This window comes from Canis lupus, chromosome 2, assembly GCF_003254725.2.
Source record: "Canis lupus dingo isolate Sandy chromosome 2, ASM325472v2, whole genome shotgun sequence".
NCBI classification, from domain to species: Eukaryota; Metazoa; Chordata; class Mammalia; order Carnivora; family Canidae; genus Canis; species Canis lupus.
The window spans coordinates 5,998,045-6,015,552 of record NC_064244.1 but is presented as its reverse complement, the minus strand read 5'-3'; the positions used below and the strand labels follow the sequence as shown (position 1 = coordinate 6,015,552).

Here is a 17,508-nt window from a genome sequence, read left to right as displayed (position 1 = left end):
GATGCCTTGATAGATGCATATTCCCAAACCGGAGCAAACCTCAGATATGTTGTCCTAAACCCAGAGGATGCTCTGTTTCCCATCTGCACAGACTAACAAGTAATTCCTTCACCATAATGTAAATATTGGAGGACCAAGAAGATGTAAAATCAAGAAAGTGCAGAGACTGAGAAATACATGAACAGAATAAAATAACACAGAACCTGGAAGATTTAGGTCTACTAGGACTTCAATGTTCCACAGACTTTGGCACTAAAAAAAAAAAAAAAAAAAAAAAAAAAAAAAAAAAATCTAATTTGAATATTATAGCCTCTCCCATAATGTTCAGCATATGATTTTTTCAAATAAGCCTTTTTAAAAACATCCATTAAGAATTTCCTATGATCATTTTATCCAGTTGTTTTTAACAGCTATATTAGTCGGCTTGGGCTGCCATAAGAAAAATACCACAGGATGGATGGCTTAAATAAAGCACAGACATTTATTTACTGGAGGCTAGAAGTATAAGATTAGGGTGCCTGCAAGGTCACTGTCTGGTGAGACCTCTCTCCCTGGCTTACAGATGGATGCATTCTTGTACTGTTCTCATGTGTCCTTTTCTCTAGGTACATGAGGTGGGGAAAGAGATCTCTGGTGTGCCTTTCTCTTGTTACAAGGACACCAGTCCTATAGGATTTGGGTCCCACCCTTAGGACCACATTTAACCTTAATTACCTCGTTGAAGATCCTATCCAAATACAGTCACATTTAGGGTCAGGAATTCAACATATTAATTTTGGAGGGACACAATTCAGTCCATCCTTAACAAAAACAATATTAGATCATCCTATAGAAATCTTTGGGTTACAATTAATCTTTAGAAAGCCTTAAAGTTATTTAGAAGTGCCAGAAACATGAATACTCTAAGTACTCATAGTGCACTTAGACCGTACTACTACTGGGGATCCCTGGGTGGCTCAGAGGTTTGGTGCCTGCATTCGGCCCAGGGCGTGATCCTGGAGGCCCAGGATCAAGTCCTACATCGGGCTCCCTGCGTGGGGCCTGCTTCTCCCTTTGCCTGTGTCTCTGACTCTCTCTTTCTCCCTGTGTCTCTCATGAATAAATAAATAAAATCTAAAAAAAAAAAAAAAAAAAAAGACCATACTACTACTGAGACAAAAAGTCTGTAATGGCCAATTCACTGTGTGTGAATCAATTATCACAGAAATGAGAATGCCTTGGTGGCCTTAGGGTGCTTTCTTTATGCCACCTTTGACCCTCCAAGCATAGAAAGGAAACATACCAAACTTCATAATAAATAAGAGGAATCAAACCTCTTTTATGATTTCAAACCAAATAAAATCAGCAAGACAAATTTTTCTCTGACAAAAAATATTGCAAACCTGGAGAAATTTGCTCTTCCAACCAAGTTGTTAGGGACTGCCTTTATAAACTTTTGTATACCTCTCACTCAGCACAGAAGTTTTCAGTAAATACCTATTGATGATTCTGCTACTGCTGCTACTGATGATGGTGATGATGACAATGGGGATGACATTGATCGTGATACTGAAACACACTTTATCAACAGGTCCTCTATAACGCAAGTGGGTTCTTAGCTAAAAATAGAGACACTCTTCCAACTGATATTGTGCTGCTTTTGAGGTCATCAGAAAACAGTGTAATTCGGCAACTAGTCAGTCTCCCTCTGACAAAAACAGGTAAGCTAAGGCAATTTCCTTTAACCGAGAAATCTCCTCAGGTCCAATTCAGTAGTTTCTGATTGTGGTTTTCATCAGTATAATCCTCATTTTTTTTTTATATTGGCTTGTTTTCAGCTCACTAAATATGCATTTTTTAATACATTCTGCCCAAATTGTCTGCAGAACATGTAAAAATGAATATAAAAAAACTAGGTTTTCATTAAAGAAGTGTTTGAAGAACTAGCCAGAAAATATGGTGATAATTTAGCTGCTCACCAGAAGAATATGCTTAGCTCTGACAAGTTCAGAATGACCTCTGTTTCGGGACTGGGCAGCTTTTGGGTGGTACTTTAAGGTTCTATAGGTTTAGTGAGCTCTGCCTTATTGATTGGAAACTTACATGTCTTTGCTCCAGCCAACCCTATACTTTTTTGCATTTGCTTTTAAGTAGAAAAATAATGTAGTTTGGGCTGTTTTTCTTTATTGGAGTTTGTTTTATTATTTTGCATTTCTTTTTTACAGTTTTATTGAGACATAACTAACATACAGTAAATAGCACATGTGTAGATAGTAAAACATGAGTTTTTGACATGCATAAAGATCTGTAAAACTATTACCACATTCAGTAGTGAGTATACTCATCACTTCCAGATGATATTTCATCATGACTCTAATATTTTCCACCATTCTTTCCAACCCCCCTTCAGTTGTTCTAGGTCCATTTGTTGAAAGGATTGTTCTTTTCCCTATTGTATTACCTGGGCACCCTGTTGAAAAATCAGGACTTTTGTATTGTGTGTACTGATATTTGTCTATCTTTTCACCAGTATTATACTTCTTGATTACTATAGCTTTATTTTTTAAAAAAATTGAAATCAAGAATTATAAGCTACACAACTTTGTTCTTTTTCAGAGTTGTTGAGGCAATTATAATTCCTTTGCTTTTCCATATAAATTTTAGAATAAGCTTGTCAATTTCTACCAAAAATCCTGTTGAGGCTTTGACTGGGATATGCTGAACCTATAGGTTAATTTTGGAAGAATTGATATCTTCACAATATTGAGTCTTCTTGTCAGGGAGCCCAATAATAGCTCTCCATTTATTTAAGTCTTTCTTAATTTCTCTCAGCAATATTTTGTAGTTTTCAGTGTGTGAGTCTTATATATCTTTAGTTAAATTATCTGCTACTATATCACATTTTATGCTGTAATAAATGGTAATTTTAATTAAAACTCTATTTGTTGCTAGTATATAGAAATCCAGTTGGTTTTTTGTGGATTGATCTTTTGCCCTGCAGTGTTGCTAAGCTCATTTATTAGACTAGCTAGCTTTTTTTTTTTTTTATAAATTCCATAGGATTTTCTATACAGATGATCATGTCATCTGTGAAAAAAGAGTTTGCCCTTTCTTCTCTATTCTACTTTTTATGTCTTCATCTTGCCTGGTTGCACTGGCCAGAATCACCAAAGCAATATTGAATACAAGTGGTAAGAATGAACATTCTTGCTTTATTCCTGATCTTGGAGAGAAAGTATTCAGTTTTTCCCCAGTAAAAATGATATTACCTATAGGTTTTTCATAGATGTCCTTTCTCAGGAGGAGGAAGTTCTTTTTATTCCTAGTTTTCTGGGTATTTATCAGATATGCATATTTGAATTTTGTCAGATGCTTTTTCTACATCTATTGAGATAATCATTCATTTATTTTTTTAATCTGTAAATATGAGTTACACTGATTGATTTTTGAATGTTATGTCAACTTCTTATTCCTGGGGAAAACCTGACACGGTCATGATGCATTGGAGTTTTATGTATTGGTAGATTAAATTTGCTAACATTTTGTTAAGAATTTTTGCATCTATGTCCATGAGGATATTGGGCTATAGTTTTCTTATAATTTTTTTCTAATTTTGGGATCAGAGTAATACTGGCCTGATAAAATGATTTCCTCAATTTTCGGGAAAAGTGGAGTGAGTATTATTTCTTTCTAAATTCCTTTGTAGAATTCACCAGTGAAGCCATCTGGACCAGAAAGGTTTTTTTTTTTGTGAAAAGGTTTTGAACTACAAATTCAATCGATTTCTTTAACAAATAGAAGGATATTTAAATTATCTAATTTTTTGAATGAGCTTTAGTAGGTTGTATCTTTTAAGAAATTTGTTTGTTTCACCTATGTAGTGAGATTTATTAACAAAAAGTTGATTACAGTATTCCCTTATTATCCTTTAATATCTATAGATCTTGAAGTTTTATCAGCTCTCTCATTCCTGATCAAGTTTTATCAGCTCTCTCATTCCTGATCTGAATCTTTTGTGTCCTCTTTCACTTTATTCTTGATTGATTTTCTTTCTAGAGATTGGTCAATATTATTGATCTTCTCAAAGAACCTGCACATAGTTTATAGTTTAACTGATTTTCTCCGTTGGTTTTGCTATTTTGATTTTTTTCCTTTTCTTTTCCTTTCATTTCCCTCCCTTTCCTTTCCTTTTCTTTTCCTTCTTTCTTTCTTTTGGATTTTTCATTTTTGTTTCCTTTCTTCTGTTTACTTTGGGTTTTATTTTGTCTTCATTTTCTAATTTCTAAGGTGAGACCTTAGGTACTTGGTGTAAGAAAACATTTCTTTTCTAATATAAGTACTTATATGGATTATTTATAAGTATTATATTTTAATTCTAGAAATATTGGGATTTTCCATATCTTTATGTTGTTGCCTTTAATTCCATAGTGCTCAGAAAGCATATTTTGTATGATTTAATCAATTTAAATTTACTGAGACATGTTTTATGGCCCAGAATATGGTATATCTTGTTTGATGTTTCATTTACACTTAAAAATAATGTGTATTCCACTGTGTTGGGTGGAGAGTGATATAAATGTCAATTGGGTCAACATGGTTGATAGTATTGATCAAATCTTCTATATCCTTACTGGTTTTTTCTCACCTGGTTCTTACTGAGAGAGAAATTTTGAAATATCTGATTATAATTGTCAATTTACCTGTTTTGTCTTTCATTTCTATAATTTTTTACTTCATGTATTTTTAAGATCTATTGGACACATAAACATATAGAATGATTATATCTTCTTGATGACTAGACCCCTTGATTATTATTAAATGATGCTTTTTATCCTTGGTAATATTCTTTGCTCTGAAACCTACTTTGCCTGTTAATATAAAGACTCCCAACTTTCTTATGCTAAGTGGTTAGTGATATATCATTTTTAATACTTTCAATTTATTTTTATGTTTGTATTTAAAGTGGGTTTTTTTTGTAGATAGCATGTAGTGGGCTTGCTTTTCTAAATTCTGAACCATTTATATTTAATATGATTATTGATATGGTTGAGTTTGACTGACTCGACTATTTGATGTCTTTTATCTTGGTTACGTCTGTTATTTTCCCTAGTCTTCACATGGGTTCCCCTCATTTCAGCATAAAACCTCTTTAGACAGGGGATCCCTGGGTGGCTCAGCAGTTTAGTTCCTGCCTTTGGCCCAGGGCGCGATCCTGGAGTCCCGGGATCGAGTCCCACATCAGGCTCCTGGCATGGAGCCTGCTTCTCCCTCCTCCTGTGTCTCTGCCTCTCTCTCTCTCCCTCTCTCTCTGTCTATCATAAATAAATAAATCTTTAAAAAGAAAAAAAAACCTCTAGACGGAAAGCTGGAGTAATCATAGGGCTCACCTTATTTGTTTCCCTTCATTTAAGGATCAGTGCCCTGTACTGCTTGATGTACAGCATATAAAAACTGTTATATCTAGATAAATGCTGATTAATTCTTCATAATAAGGTACTTAGGGCAAAGACATAGAGACAGAAACAGAATGTGGTTGCCAGGGGCTGGTGGTGGGAGGAATAGAGAGCTAGTATTTAATGGGTATGAAGTTTTAGTTTTACAAGATGAAAAAAGTTATGGACATGGATGGTGGTGATGATTGCATTACATCATGAATGTTTTTAATGCTAATGACCTGTGCATCTAATCTCATGTTTTCTACCCTTATAAAATATGCAACCAGGCTCTCAACACTATGTTCTGTTTCCTATCAGCACCATGTCTCACTGGCCAGGGAGAAGAGAACTTCACAATCAAAGATGTGATAGTGACTCTGAATCTCAAAGATATCAGAGGCATTTGGGTTCTGTATTCACCTAGATAATGCAAACATAATAATAATGATGACAGCAATAATAATATAGAAATCTGTTTAGAAATTGCAAAAAAGTACTGAGTACTTTTATTTACTCCTAATAGCAACACTCTGAGGAGGAATACTTTTACAGATGAGTCATTGAGTCTTGAAAATGTTTAGCAGCTTTCCCAGTGTTACCCCTATGGGAAGGCTTAGAAATAAGCTTGAAAGTTTGGGTTTTTCAATCCTGTATTATGCTGTCTCCAAGATTCTAAGATAACCATAGCCCTTTGCATGTATAACTTTAAATATGAAATACAGCTCAGCCATTATTAGGGGGAAATGTACCATAGTTCCTTACAGCTCACATCTCTACCTTGGTTTATTACAGGTTTGTTTATCAGGTCTACTATAAAGGCAAAGTGGATATATTTTCTGAAATAAGATCTATGCTAATTTTAGTTCCTGTTTCTATGCATTGATGAATTTTTAAAAGGCTTTCATTTATTTTGTTGTTAAATAGTTGATTAATGTATAAGTTTTGTTACATTGAAATGATTAATCCCTCAGTAAATTTCCTCTAGCTGCTTAGTTTTTAGAGAAACTTAAATTTTTAGCTCTTATTTGGCTAATATTAAGTAATGGTATTTATTAAGTAAGGGGTCTATTCTAATTAATGTGCTACTAGTCCTTTGTATATTTATTATGCTTCCAAGCAACCTCCAAGTCTATAGTAATTTTGGTAAATTTTTCTAAAACTTTCCCTTAAATAAAAAACAAACAACAAGTGGAAGTCCACAGCCACCCCTCTGAAGTTTATGTTTACCATCTCTGTCCACTCTGCTGTCTGCAGTAAGTTTCACATTTGAATAGTGAACAGTCAGTGTGCAGCCCAGTGTAAAAGCACACACATCCATTGCAGCACTTTTCCTGGGAACAAGGGAAGGGGGAAGACAGCAGAGCAGAGGCACTGCCAGCCACAACCCAGGCAGGGTCCCATGCACATCATTACCCCGAGCCAGCCTTTTGCCACCACAAAGAATGTGAAGGATTTGTCAAAACATGTAGCCTTAAAGACAAAACAAAACAAAACAAACAAAAAACCATGTAGCCTTGAGGCGCCTAGGAAGCTCAGCTGGTTAAGTGCCCAACTCTTGATTTGGGCTTGGGTCACTTTTTCTCAGGGTTGTGAGATTGAGCCCTGAATCAGGCTCCTTGCAGGGCATGAAGCCTGCTTAAGATTCTATCTCCCTCTCCCACTGCCCCCAACCCTGGCATGCATGCACATGTTCTCGCCCTCTGTCTCTCTCACTCTAAAAAACAAACAAAAAGTATGTAGCCTTTACTTCTCACCTAAAAGAATGAGAGGGAAAATAATAATCTTTCTGAAGTGATACCAAACTCTGGAGATATATTTAAACATTACTGTTGAGATGATGAACTCTTAGATTGTGGGTTGTTTATCATGCTTGGTGAGGGGTGGAACAGGAGAGAAGGTGAACTAACATTTCTGTGCCCACCATGTGCCAGACATACTGTCACATGTCATCAAAATTCTGTAAGGCAGACAGCATTATCCCCTTGATGTGGTTTCAAAACGCAGCTCAGAGACTAAGAAAATGATCCATGGGCAACACAATTTAAGTACCACAGCTGGTATTCAAATCCAGGTCTGCCTGGCTTCTGCGGCCATAATTTTTCACTACACTAGAATATTTTTATACCTTCGTTGTGTGCATTTAAGTAGCCCTAGCAGGATCCCTGGGTAACTCAGAGGTTTAGCGCCTGCCTTTGGCCCAGTGCGTGATCCTGGAGACCCGGGATCAAGTCCCATATCAGGCTCCTGGCGTGGAGCCTGCTTCCCCCTTTGCCTGTGTCTCTGCCTCTCTCTCTCTCTCTCTCTCTCTCTCTCTCTCTCTGTGTGTGTCTTTCATGAATGAATAAATAAATAAAATCTTTTTAAAAAGAATAAGTAGCCCTAGCACCAGGCGCACTTATTTCTGAATGTTAGATTGAACACATCCATTGCTCTCAACCATTCTTGGTTTTCTTATAACCACTTCATATGAATTAATAATCCCTATGATTTTTAAGGCCCATTGTAAAGCTTACCTTTGCATTAAAGAAAATCTCAGAAGTCATTTAACACATACACACTTGAAACAAATTGTTCTGTTTATTAGAATCACACCATATCTTGTGGCAATTAAAGGAAACCTAACACTTACCTGTACTTTTTCTAATCTCCAAGCTGGATTTTTTTTCTGAAATTAAAATTTGTTACAAATTTTTATATAATATTATTTTATCCCTAAATTTCTCATACATACTAAACCAAGGATGAATACTGTGGGATCAATAATTTTTTTTAATACTTAAGTAAATGAAGAAAGTCTTCTAGTCATTAAGGATTCTAAAATGTATATTAATTTCATCCCCATTCCTACAGGTAACCTGCCACATTCTAAAACTAAAAATATAATAAATTATCAAATGAGGATTTCAGAAAAATCAATCAACTTGACAAAGGTAAGAAAATGCATTTTGCATGACAGTGAATCTGAGAATCTAACCTTTATAATGGCAGTGTTGAGTGTGCTCTTAAAAGTAAACCACATTTTAGGTTTTCTTTCTTTGATCTTTATTTTCTGCTTAACTAGTTATGTTCATATTACTGCTAGCCACTAAAGTAATCATGCATTTATGATACATTCCTAACTCTTCCTTTTTAGCTCATTTTAATGTTGCACTAAAACCAACTAAAAATATATTAGCTAAGTTCTGAGATATTCACATTCCTTAAAAGACCAATGAAAATTCCAATGAGACTGACAAAACAATTACCCTAAGTAAAAATTTTAACATTTTGTTATTTTATGTATTTGAATTTATAGACCATGATAACTTGAAGGAAATTCTATGTGCTCCTTGGAGATCATAAAGTAGAGTAGATACTGAAGCATCACTGTCTTTCTTGGTCTTTATAGGATGAAACTGGAGAAGCCACACGTCGTGCCATAGAGACAACCAACATGAAGACACAAACAGTTGCATCATATTTTAGAGTAAGATATTAAATTATGATGTGTTATGCTTAGGAATCTCATTATTTCTTTAATTTTAGAGTCAGGGAGGGGAAGAACAAGATGAAAAGAGAGAAGGACACCTGGGTGGCTTAGTTGAGTATCTTCCCTTGGCTCAGTTCATGATCCCAGGGTCCTGGGATTGAGTTCTGTAACAGGCTCCCCATAGGGAGCCTGCTTCTCCCTCTGCCTATGTCTCTGCCTCTCTCTCTCTGTATCTCTCATGAATAAACAAATAAAATCTTCAAAAAAAAATATGAAGAGAGAGAATCCTAAGCAGACTCCATGCCAGCACAGAGCCTGACTTAGGAGTCGATCTCACAACCCATGAGATCATAACCTGGGCCAAAATCAAGTCAGAGGCTTACCTGACTGAGCCACCCAGGCACCCCAGGAAGGTTATTAATTTTGAGAGTACAGATCAAAAGCTAGTAATAAATATCAGAGTCCTATCAGCAAAAGTTAATTCTCATCATATTCCATTTATTATTTGTTAAATACAGACTATAGTAGAGAGTACTGCCAAAAACCTATGGATTGGTTTGCTTTGATATTTTACCTATAAAATTATTGCATACTGAGTCAGTCTTAATGGAAGTTTACACCTTGGTTAAAATTTGTCCAAAGAACCAAACGCATTTCCACTGGAACAAAACCTGACAGGGTTTTTAATTCAGTGCTGTGATAACTACCTATCACTTCTCCATCCCACTCCTAAATAATCTTAGAGTGGACAGATGGGCTAAATCTGAGCATCCATGTCTATTCCATATCTCTCTGCACATAGACAAGATGAAAACCTCAAAAGAAAAATAGAACTGGTATAAGCATGGGGCAAGAAGAACGGATGCCAGGGAAGTAGGGTAACATGCCAAGAAAGTCAATCACTGTGTCCTTAGCATGGGGTCAGGTGACCTTTCTTACTTTTCTTCTTTGGACAATATGGGAGAAAAGGCAGAAAGGAAGTACTTTATTTCCTCTTTGCTCTGAAGAACTCTAGATAACCCTGCCTTTGTTATTGGTGTCTGTTCTTTTTTATCTCTTCTGATAAAATCATATTGAGGCACCTGGGTGCTCAGTCAGTTAAGCATCTGCCTTTGGCTCAGGTCATGATCTCAGAGTCCTGGGATCAAGCCCCACATTGGACTTCCTGCTTGGCAGGGAGTCTGCTTCTCCCTCCTTCTCTCCCCTTCTCCACTACTCATGCTCTCCCTCACTCTCTCTCAAATGAATAAATAAAATCTTTTTTTTAAATTGAAATTTTTTAAATTTTAATTAAATAATATGAATCCAATGAATATAGAGAAAATACCAACTAAAAATTGGAAATTATTAATAGTATCATTTAAGGTGGGAAAAACGGAGGAAATTAGGCTAAATTTACTATATGTATTCAGTAAGTAAATCTAGTTTTCTAACAGAATCATGAAATACTTTTAAAAATAGCTGAATAAAAAAAAAAAATAGCTGAATAGTTTTTTTTAATATATTTCAAGACCTAAGCTCATAGCAGACAGTGTGTGCTTAATCATCTTTGAGTAGCACCTAGTACATTAAGATATGCTTAATATCTCTCACATTTGCTGCTGATACATTCACCTTACACCAGGACCACAGCAGAGCTGAATTACCAAGCATATTTGCAGATGGATTATTTTCCTTTTTTTTTTAAGTGAGTTATCCAAGACCATCATCAGTCCACTGTTGTTGACATCAAACACTGTGTGTATGTTTAAAACATTAGTTCATAAGATCGTTTTACTCCTCAGGCTGAAGTGAAAAATGATAGACGATCATTCCATAGAGTATATAATGTTTTTTTAAAAGTTATTTTTCATTCTGCAGACAGTGAACGTAGTGTAACACCATGCCTTGGTCCCTAGGAAAAACCAGTGCCTAAATTGTAGTATGCTCCTGCTCAGAATGCCAACAGCAAGTGAATCACTTCTGTTAATTCCAGTACCTGGCAGGTGCTTGCATGGCTACAGAAGGAATGATGGCTCACAGATAAGTGTAATGAAAAGGGGCCCCAAAGTGGCAAGGATCAGAAGATCACATCTGAGTTTCAGTGCCTAAGAAGCAGTCATGCAAATCCAGGGCTTTATCATTTTTGTAATTCCAGTATTTGGCTTGCTCTGGATTTGTAACCGTAGGCTTCTATATTTCCAACACTAAAAGAAATCCAGCTGACACCAGCTGTCTATGTTTATACATTTGTTACCTTGCCAGTAAATTGCAGCGCTGGTCTTTAACATCCTCATTTTCTGAGATTCCACTTTTAGTTGAGCTGTGAACGTCCTAATATGTTATACTTAGCTATCCCGTAGTTGCTGTTGCTGAACACACAGTTTTCATATCTATGTGACTTTGAAAATTCTAAAATAAAATAAAATTCAAATAAAAATGTGAAATTCTAAAATAAATAGCACAATTATCAAACTCGAGTAGATTAGAGTACTTAAATGAATTTGCTTATTTTTGTAACTCCTATATCCTATTTGTGACACTGCTTTAACTTCTCATTCCTTATTTTAAACCAGGAGATGATTCTGACAGGCATTGAAGATTTACTTTCATACTTTCTATAAAGAAAGAATTGAACAAGGAAATTAATAGTGTAAGCAAGAAATTAAATTGTATGCCTAAATATTACATATCAGCAAGCTTCTGTGAGAGGATATAATTACTTACAAATTATATGAAAAGTATTTTCATCTCTTAATTAAAGTTGCTTTAAGAATGTACAGGCAACCTTTTAATAGCTAAGTTCCAAGTTATTGCCTCTATATTTTTATGAGTAAATCTGTACTTTTAAAAATATGCTACAAATAAAATTTTCATTAATACGGGTTTTCCTCCATCGACTGAATTAATGTGAACACATGTAACATCCAATTTTCAGGGCTTTTTTTCTTAGAATTAAAAAAAAAAGACTTAAGTTTCTGTATGCTACACTGGGAAATTTATTTTTGTTGCATATTATAGTATTCCCTAATGGATTTGTTATCCAAAATGGTGGTGGGCCAACCTCACTTTGTCCGTTGCATCAAACCAAATAATGAACGTCAGGCAAGAAAATATGACAAAGAGAAAGTTCTCCTACAGCTTCGCTACACAGGAATTCTGGAAACAGCAAGAATTCGAAGGCTGGGATACTCACATCGGATACTTTTCACCAACTTTATAAAGCGGTATGTGGACTTCTTTTCAAAGCTCCATATAATATATAGTTTGTAGAGAAATTCATCAGAAGAATTCTAGGAAACAACATAGGAAAAAGAATCACTTAGGTGTTCTAGAAGGGAGGTATTTTGTTTCTGTAAATGGTTCTGCATTGAAAGAGAAAGTAACTAAGGCTGGAAGTTTCCGTTCTCATCTGGAAGATCCTGTGTGGTCGCGTAGGATACATGTCATGGGCATATGATTGAAAAGCCTAAGCTTCTGTACGGAGTGGTTAGAGGGCCTGGGTTCTCATCCCAGCGCTCATGCTGTGTGACCTTTGGGTTGTACCAATGATTCTCAAGAGAGGGAAATTCTCCCCCTGTTCAGAGAACATTTGTTAAGGTCTGGAAACCTTGTTGGTTGTCACAACTGGTGGGATCGGGGTTGCTGTTGGCATCTTGTGTATAGAGTTCTGGGATGCTGCTAAGCATCCTACAAGGCCCAGGAAAGCCCCCACCCCCCATCCCCCGCCCAGCAAATAGTTATCCAACCTAAAATGTTAACAGTGCTGCTGAGATCGAGAAACCATGGCCTATACCAAACCTCATTTTCCCCTCGTTTAATAAATCTGCCATGACTGCCTGGTGGAACTGCTCGCAGGATCAAATGAGACATTATCTCTAACAGTATTTAGAAGACAAAAAGAGACTCAATTTGGTAGAAGAGGTCCTTTTTTAGTATTTGAAATTAATGTAAAATGAATTAGGCTATATATTAAATATATTTTAAGTAATACATTTGTGGTGATATAGAGATTCAGTACCTTATGTATTTAATGCCCATGTTTCTGATATTTATCAATTCTATGATTACTATTAGCTGTTAAACTTGGTTTGTTTTCCAAATATTACAATTTTCAGGAGAAACCTAGTACTTAAGGAATTCTCTATGTGTAACATTCTCTGGCCTTTTCCAGGAATTAGGGTTAAGAACAAAGCAAAGTTTCTACTCCCTCCCTGCAAAAACAAAACAAAACATTGTCTTATCCTGTATCAAGCATTCTTTTACTTGGGGTAATCTACACCCTTCCTAAATAAAATGAAAATTCCAATTATTTTTGCAAATTTTCATATTTTCAGGTATCTGTGGTAGTTTTTTGCCTTTTCTCACCCCTTTGGACACCTGGAAAAGAAAAGAAAGGTATTTTTAAAAAACACAAAACAGGGATCCCTGGGTGGCGCAGCGGTTTGGCGCCTGCCTTTGGCCCAGGGCGTGATCCTGGAGACCCGGGATCGAATCCCACGTCGGGCTCCCAGTGCATGGAGCCTGCTTCTCCCTCTGCCTGTGTCTCTGCCTCTCTCTCTCTCTCTCTCTCTCTCTGTGACTATCATAAATAAATAAAAATTAAAAAAAAAAAACCACAAAACAGGTTTAGAAGCATTCAGGTATTCAGTAAGTAATTACTACCTAGCTTGTTTTTTTAAGAAATAACTTTTAAAAGCTAGGAAATAAGTAGATACTTCATTCTGATTTATAATTGAGAAAAAAAGATAAGAAAGGCATTCATTTTCAGCACCTTAAGAGATGAGGAAAACTCTACCACTTCTTCATGATGACAGAGAACCTAAACATACTTGATACGAAGGAATTTCAGATTTAAAATTAAAATCAAAATGTGAACTAATTTCATATTTTTCATTTTTTAGAAGAGTTGATCTTTAACTTGCTTAAAACTTAGTATAAATAATATTAATATAATATTACTATAATTTCCATGGAATTTCAATGACCTTTTCTTTAGGCACAAGGTAATGTGCTGGGGTACCTGGGTGGCTCCGTCAGTTAAGTGTCCAGTTCCTAATCTGGTTCAGGTATTGATCTCACAGTTTTGAGTTCAAGCCCCATGTTGGGCTCCACGCTGGGGGTATGCTAACCATTGCAGAGTACAACACATTTTAAAACTACCTCGAGGGCACCTGGGTGGCTCAGTGGTTGAATGTCTGCCTTTGGCTCAGGTTGTGATCCTGGGGTCATGGGATTAAGTCCTACATCAAGCTCCCCACAGGGAGCCTGCTACTCCCCCTGCCTATGTCTCTGCCTTTCTTTATGTGTCTCCCATGAATAAATAAAATCTTCTTAAAAATTATGTAGAGAGAGCTTCAAATGCTATATTAAACTTATAGTTTCAGTTATCCATGGTTTTACAATGTGGACAGTAAGGAGAACTAAACCTATTTTCTTGATGATATGGTAGTTGAAAGTTGCTTACTTAGAAGATCAGAAGTGAGAATAAATTTGTAAATGTATCTCAAAGTCCCATGCTATATAGAATATCAAGTTACTATATGATAAGCGAGGAGTAGAAAAAAAAGTTCAGTATACAGAGAACACATGAATGGCTGTTCTGAATACAAGTTCCAGAAATAAAAGGCTAAACCTTTTCTCTGTCACTGATTTGAAAGCTGTCATCTAAATTGGCAAAGACCCTTAGGAGGCAGAACAATATGCAAAGGCCCTGTAGATGTGTAAATAGGAGTAAATAATTGTCTGTCCTTCCTTAGTCTTTGAGTAACCCTCTGTATGATGCAGAATTCATCAGACTCTTTGTCCATTCTGTTGTAGATAAACACTTCTGTTTTGTGACAAAGAAATAATCTTAAGGGAAGATACACAACATGAACTTTGCACGGGATGTTTAGTGTAGATATTTCAAATGAACCCTTATACTAAGAAGCCACTGAAGTAAGCTCCGTTTTTCTACGAGGCACCTATACAATGGTTCGGCTACCAGAGCTCTAGTTCAACCAAAACTATTTTTTTTTATTGGAGTTCAATTTGCCAACATATAGCATAACACCCAGTGCTCATCCCATCAAGTGCCCCACTCAGTGCCCATCACCCAGTCACCCCAACCGCCCGCCCACCTCCCTTTCCACCACCCCTTGTTCGTTTCCCAGAGTTAGGAGTCTCTCATGTTCTGTCTCCCTCTCAGATATTTCCCACTCATTTTTTCTCCTTTCCCCTTTATTCCCTTTCACTAGTTTTTATATTCCCCAAATGAATGAGACCATATAATCCAAAACTTTTTAAAAAGATTTTATTATTTATTTATTTATTTATTTATTTATTTATTTATTTATGAAAGCCACAGACAGAGGCAAAGACATAGGCAGAGGGAGCAGCAGGCCCCTGCAGTGAGCCTGATGTGGGACTCCATCCCTGGACCCTAGGATCATGACCTGAGCCAAAGGCAGATGCTCAACCACTGAGCTACCCAGGTGCCCCTCAACCAAAACTTATTGAAGGCAGTAGTATAGTGAAGTATGTAAGTACACATGCTTTGAAGTCAGAAAACCAAGTCTGAAGAGAAAAAAATGAAAGAAAATCCAAGTTCAAACCCCAGTCCTGGGTCACTATCTAAATGTGTGATCCTGTTCAAAGTTACTTTGAGTAACTGCTATAAGCTTCAAGCTTTGATCTTTCTTACTTGTGAATTGGGATAATGGTAATAGTATCCACTCTATATGTGGTTATGACCACTAAATGAAATAATATATATATGAATTATATTAATAGAACCTAGTGTCATCAATACATATTATTTATAATATTTTCATTATTATTCTTGCCTCCACTCCAAGCTCCCAATATTGCTTATTACCTATGGTCTTGAATCCCACAACATAAACCATGAAGCTAGCCCGTAAAAAACAAAGCAGAGCCAGTATGTTGGCTTTAAAACAAGTCCTTAAAACAAGAGATGCAACAAAGCAAGAGTCTGGGGGCTTTCCTACATAAATTACTTCTGATCTACTTCGGTGTTTATTTTCACAGCAATTCCCAGAGGCAGGTCATTAGTCCTTCAGCAAATATTAAATTGAGTACCCACTATGTTCTAGTCTTTGATAAAAAGATTAGCCCAAATCTTATCCCAAAGATTGAAGATCCAAAGATTAATAAAAGAACTTCTGACATTAAGAACTCACAGACTACTGGTGGGGAACAGGGACCTAATTATGTACATTATCGTACAATGTAATGTAAATTCCAGGAACAAAGGTGCTCATCTGCTGTGTTCACTGCTATGTCCTCAGCACTTAGAAGGATGCCTAGCATATAGTAGGTACTCAGTAAATATTTATCAAGTGAATGAAAGAATAGTGGATACTTTAATAAAAGTATGCTCAGGACACTCAGAGCATAACATGGAGATGGTGGAAATGAGGACAGAAGACTTCTTAGATTATAGTAGAAATTCAGATAAAGCAAAGAATGATTAAACTAATATATAAGTACATACCATAGATATCATAACTTAGAACATAAACATATATTGATTTTTCAACCTTTTGATATAGGCTCAATTTTTTTCTTTGAATAAAAGTCCACTAACCAGAGTTTACTGGCTTTTTTACATAAGCTATCCATAACCCCTTATTTATGATTTCCAGTTACTGTTTCTTTTTTTTTTTAAGATTTTATTTATTCATGAGAGATACAGAGAGAGAGAGAGGCAGAGACATAGACAGAGGGAGAAGCAGGCCCCATGCTGGGAGCCTGATGTGGGACTTGATCCTGGGACCGTGGGATCATGCCCTGAGTTGAAGGCAGACGCTCAACTGCTGAGCCACCCAGGCGTCCCACCAGTTACTATTTCTTGAGATGAAGCAGGAAGTTAAAGATATTTGTAAAATAATCATAAGGCTGAATATTTCTTGCTTCTTAAGATTCTCCTCAACCCTTTGTAATGGCTTGGTCCACATTTAATTCCATAAGGTTTAAACCACTTCTTTAGGAAGTCTTACCAAAGAATTTAATGCAGTTTTGTGGCAACAACTCTCTGGCTTTCCTCACTCATAGTTCATTAGTTTACATAATATGTTTTTGAATCATGTCACCTCAAGTGCAGTTGGCATAAACAGGTTTGGCAGCAAACACAGCTCACCTGGCAGGAGCAGAAGCACACAGGCACCCGAGTGAGAGCTATCACCCGTGAGCTCCAAGTATGCAGTGGACACCCACCACTGCATCTTAATGTCAATTAATCAATTAGTCTATTCATTAAAGATACGTTAAGAGAGTTTCTAGAATATTGAAAGAGTAAGTCTTCCTGAAAGGAACAAGCCATGAGGATGAAAGATGTGCAGAGAAAAACACATACAAAGGCATAGGGGCATGAGCAAACATGGCCTTTTGGCAGAATTTTAAATAGCTTTTATTACCAGAGCTCAAGCTGTCCATAGAAACTAGCAAACAATGAGGCTGGAAAGGCAGGCAGGGATACAAAGGAGGAGGGAGCTTTCATGCCCATCTTCATATATGTCAACTAATTTTAAATGACTACTTTTTGGCAGGTATGACCTTTGCATTTCCTACATTTCTGCTGCTCACCAACTTATATACGTCATGTGCCCAGCTTTTGAAAGCACTTCTTTTTGCCATCACAGC

At 36.3% G+C, this 17,508-nt stretch overlaps 1 protein-coding gene across 4 annotated transcripts in view; it reads left to right on the top strand.

Moving 5' to 3' along the window:
- Nucleotides 1-17,508, top strand: part of MYO3A (myosin IIIA) — a 240,351-nt gene that overhangs the window by 172,189 nt on the left and 50,654 nt on the right. For all 4 annotated transcript variants that reach the window (XR_007403741.1, XM_025463908.3, XM_049096892.1 and 1 more), the window contains 4 exons: nucleotides 1,571-1,700; nucleotides 8,265-8,344; nucleotides 8,803-8,880; nucleotides 11,884-12,089. Coding sequence is in view for 3 of the 4 variants with exons in the window: in XM_025463908.3 (XP_025319693.1) it covers nucleotides 1,571-1,700; nucleotides 8,265-8,344; nucleotides 8,803-8,880; nucleotides 11,884-12,089 (494 nt within the window). In the remaining variant the exon portion in view is untranslated. The remainder of the gene's footprint in view (nucleotides 1-1,570; nucleotides 1,701-8,264; nucleotides 8,345-8,802; nucleotides 8,881-11,883; nucleotides 12,090-17,508) is intronic.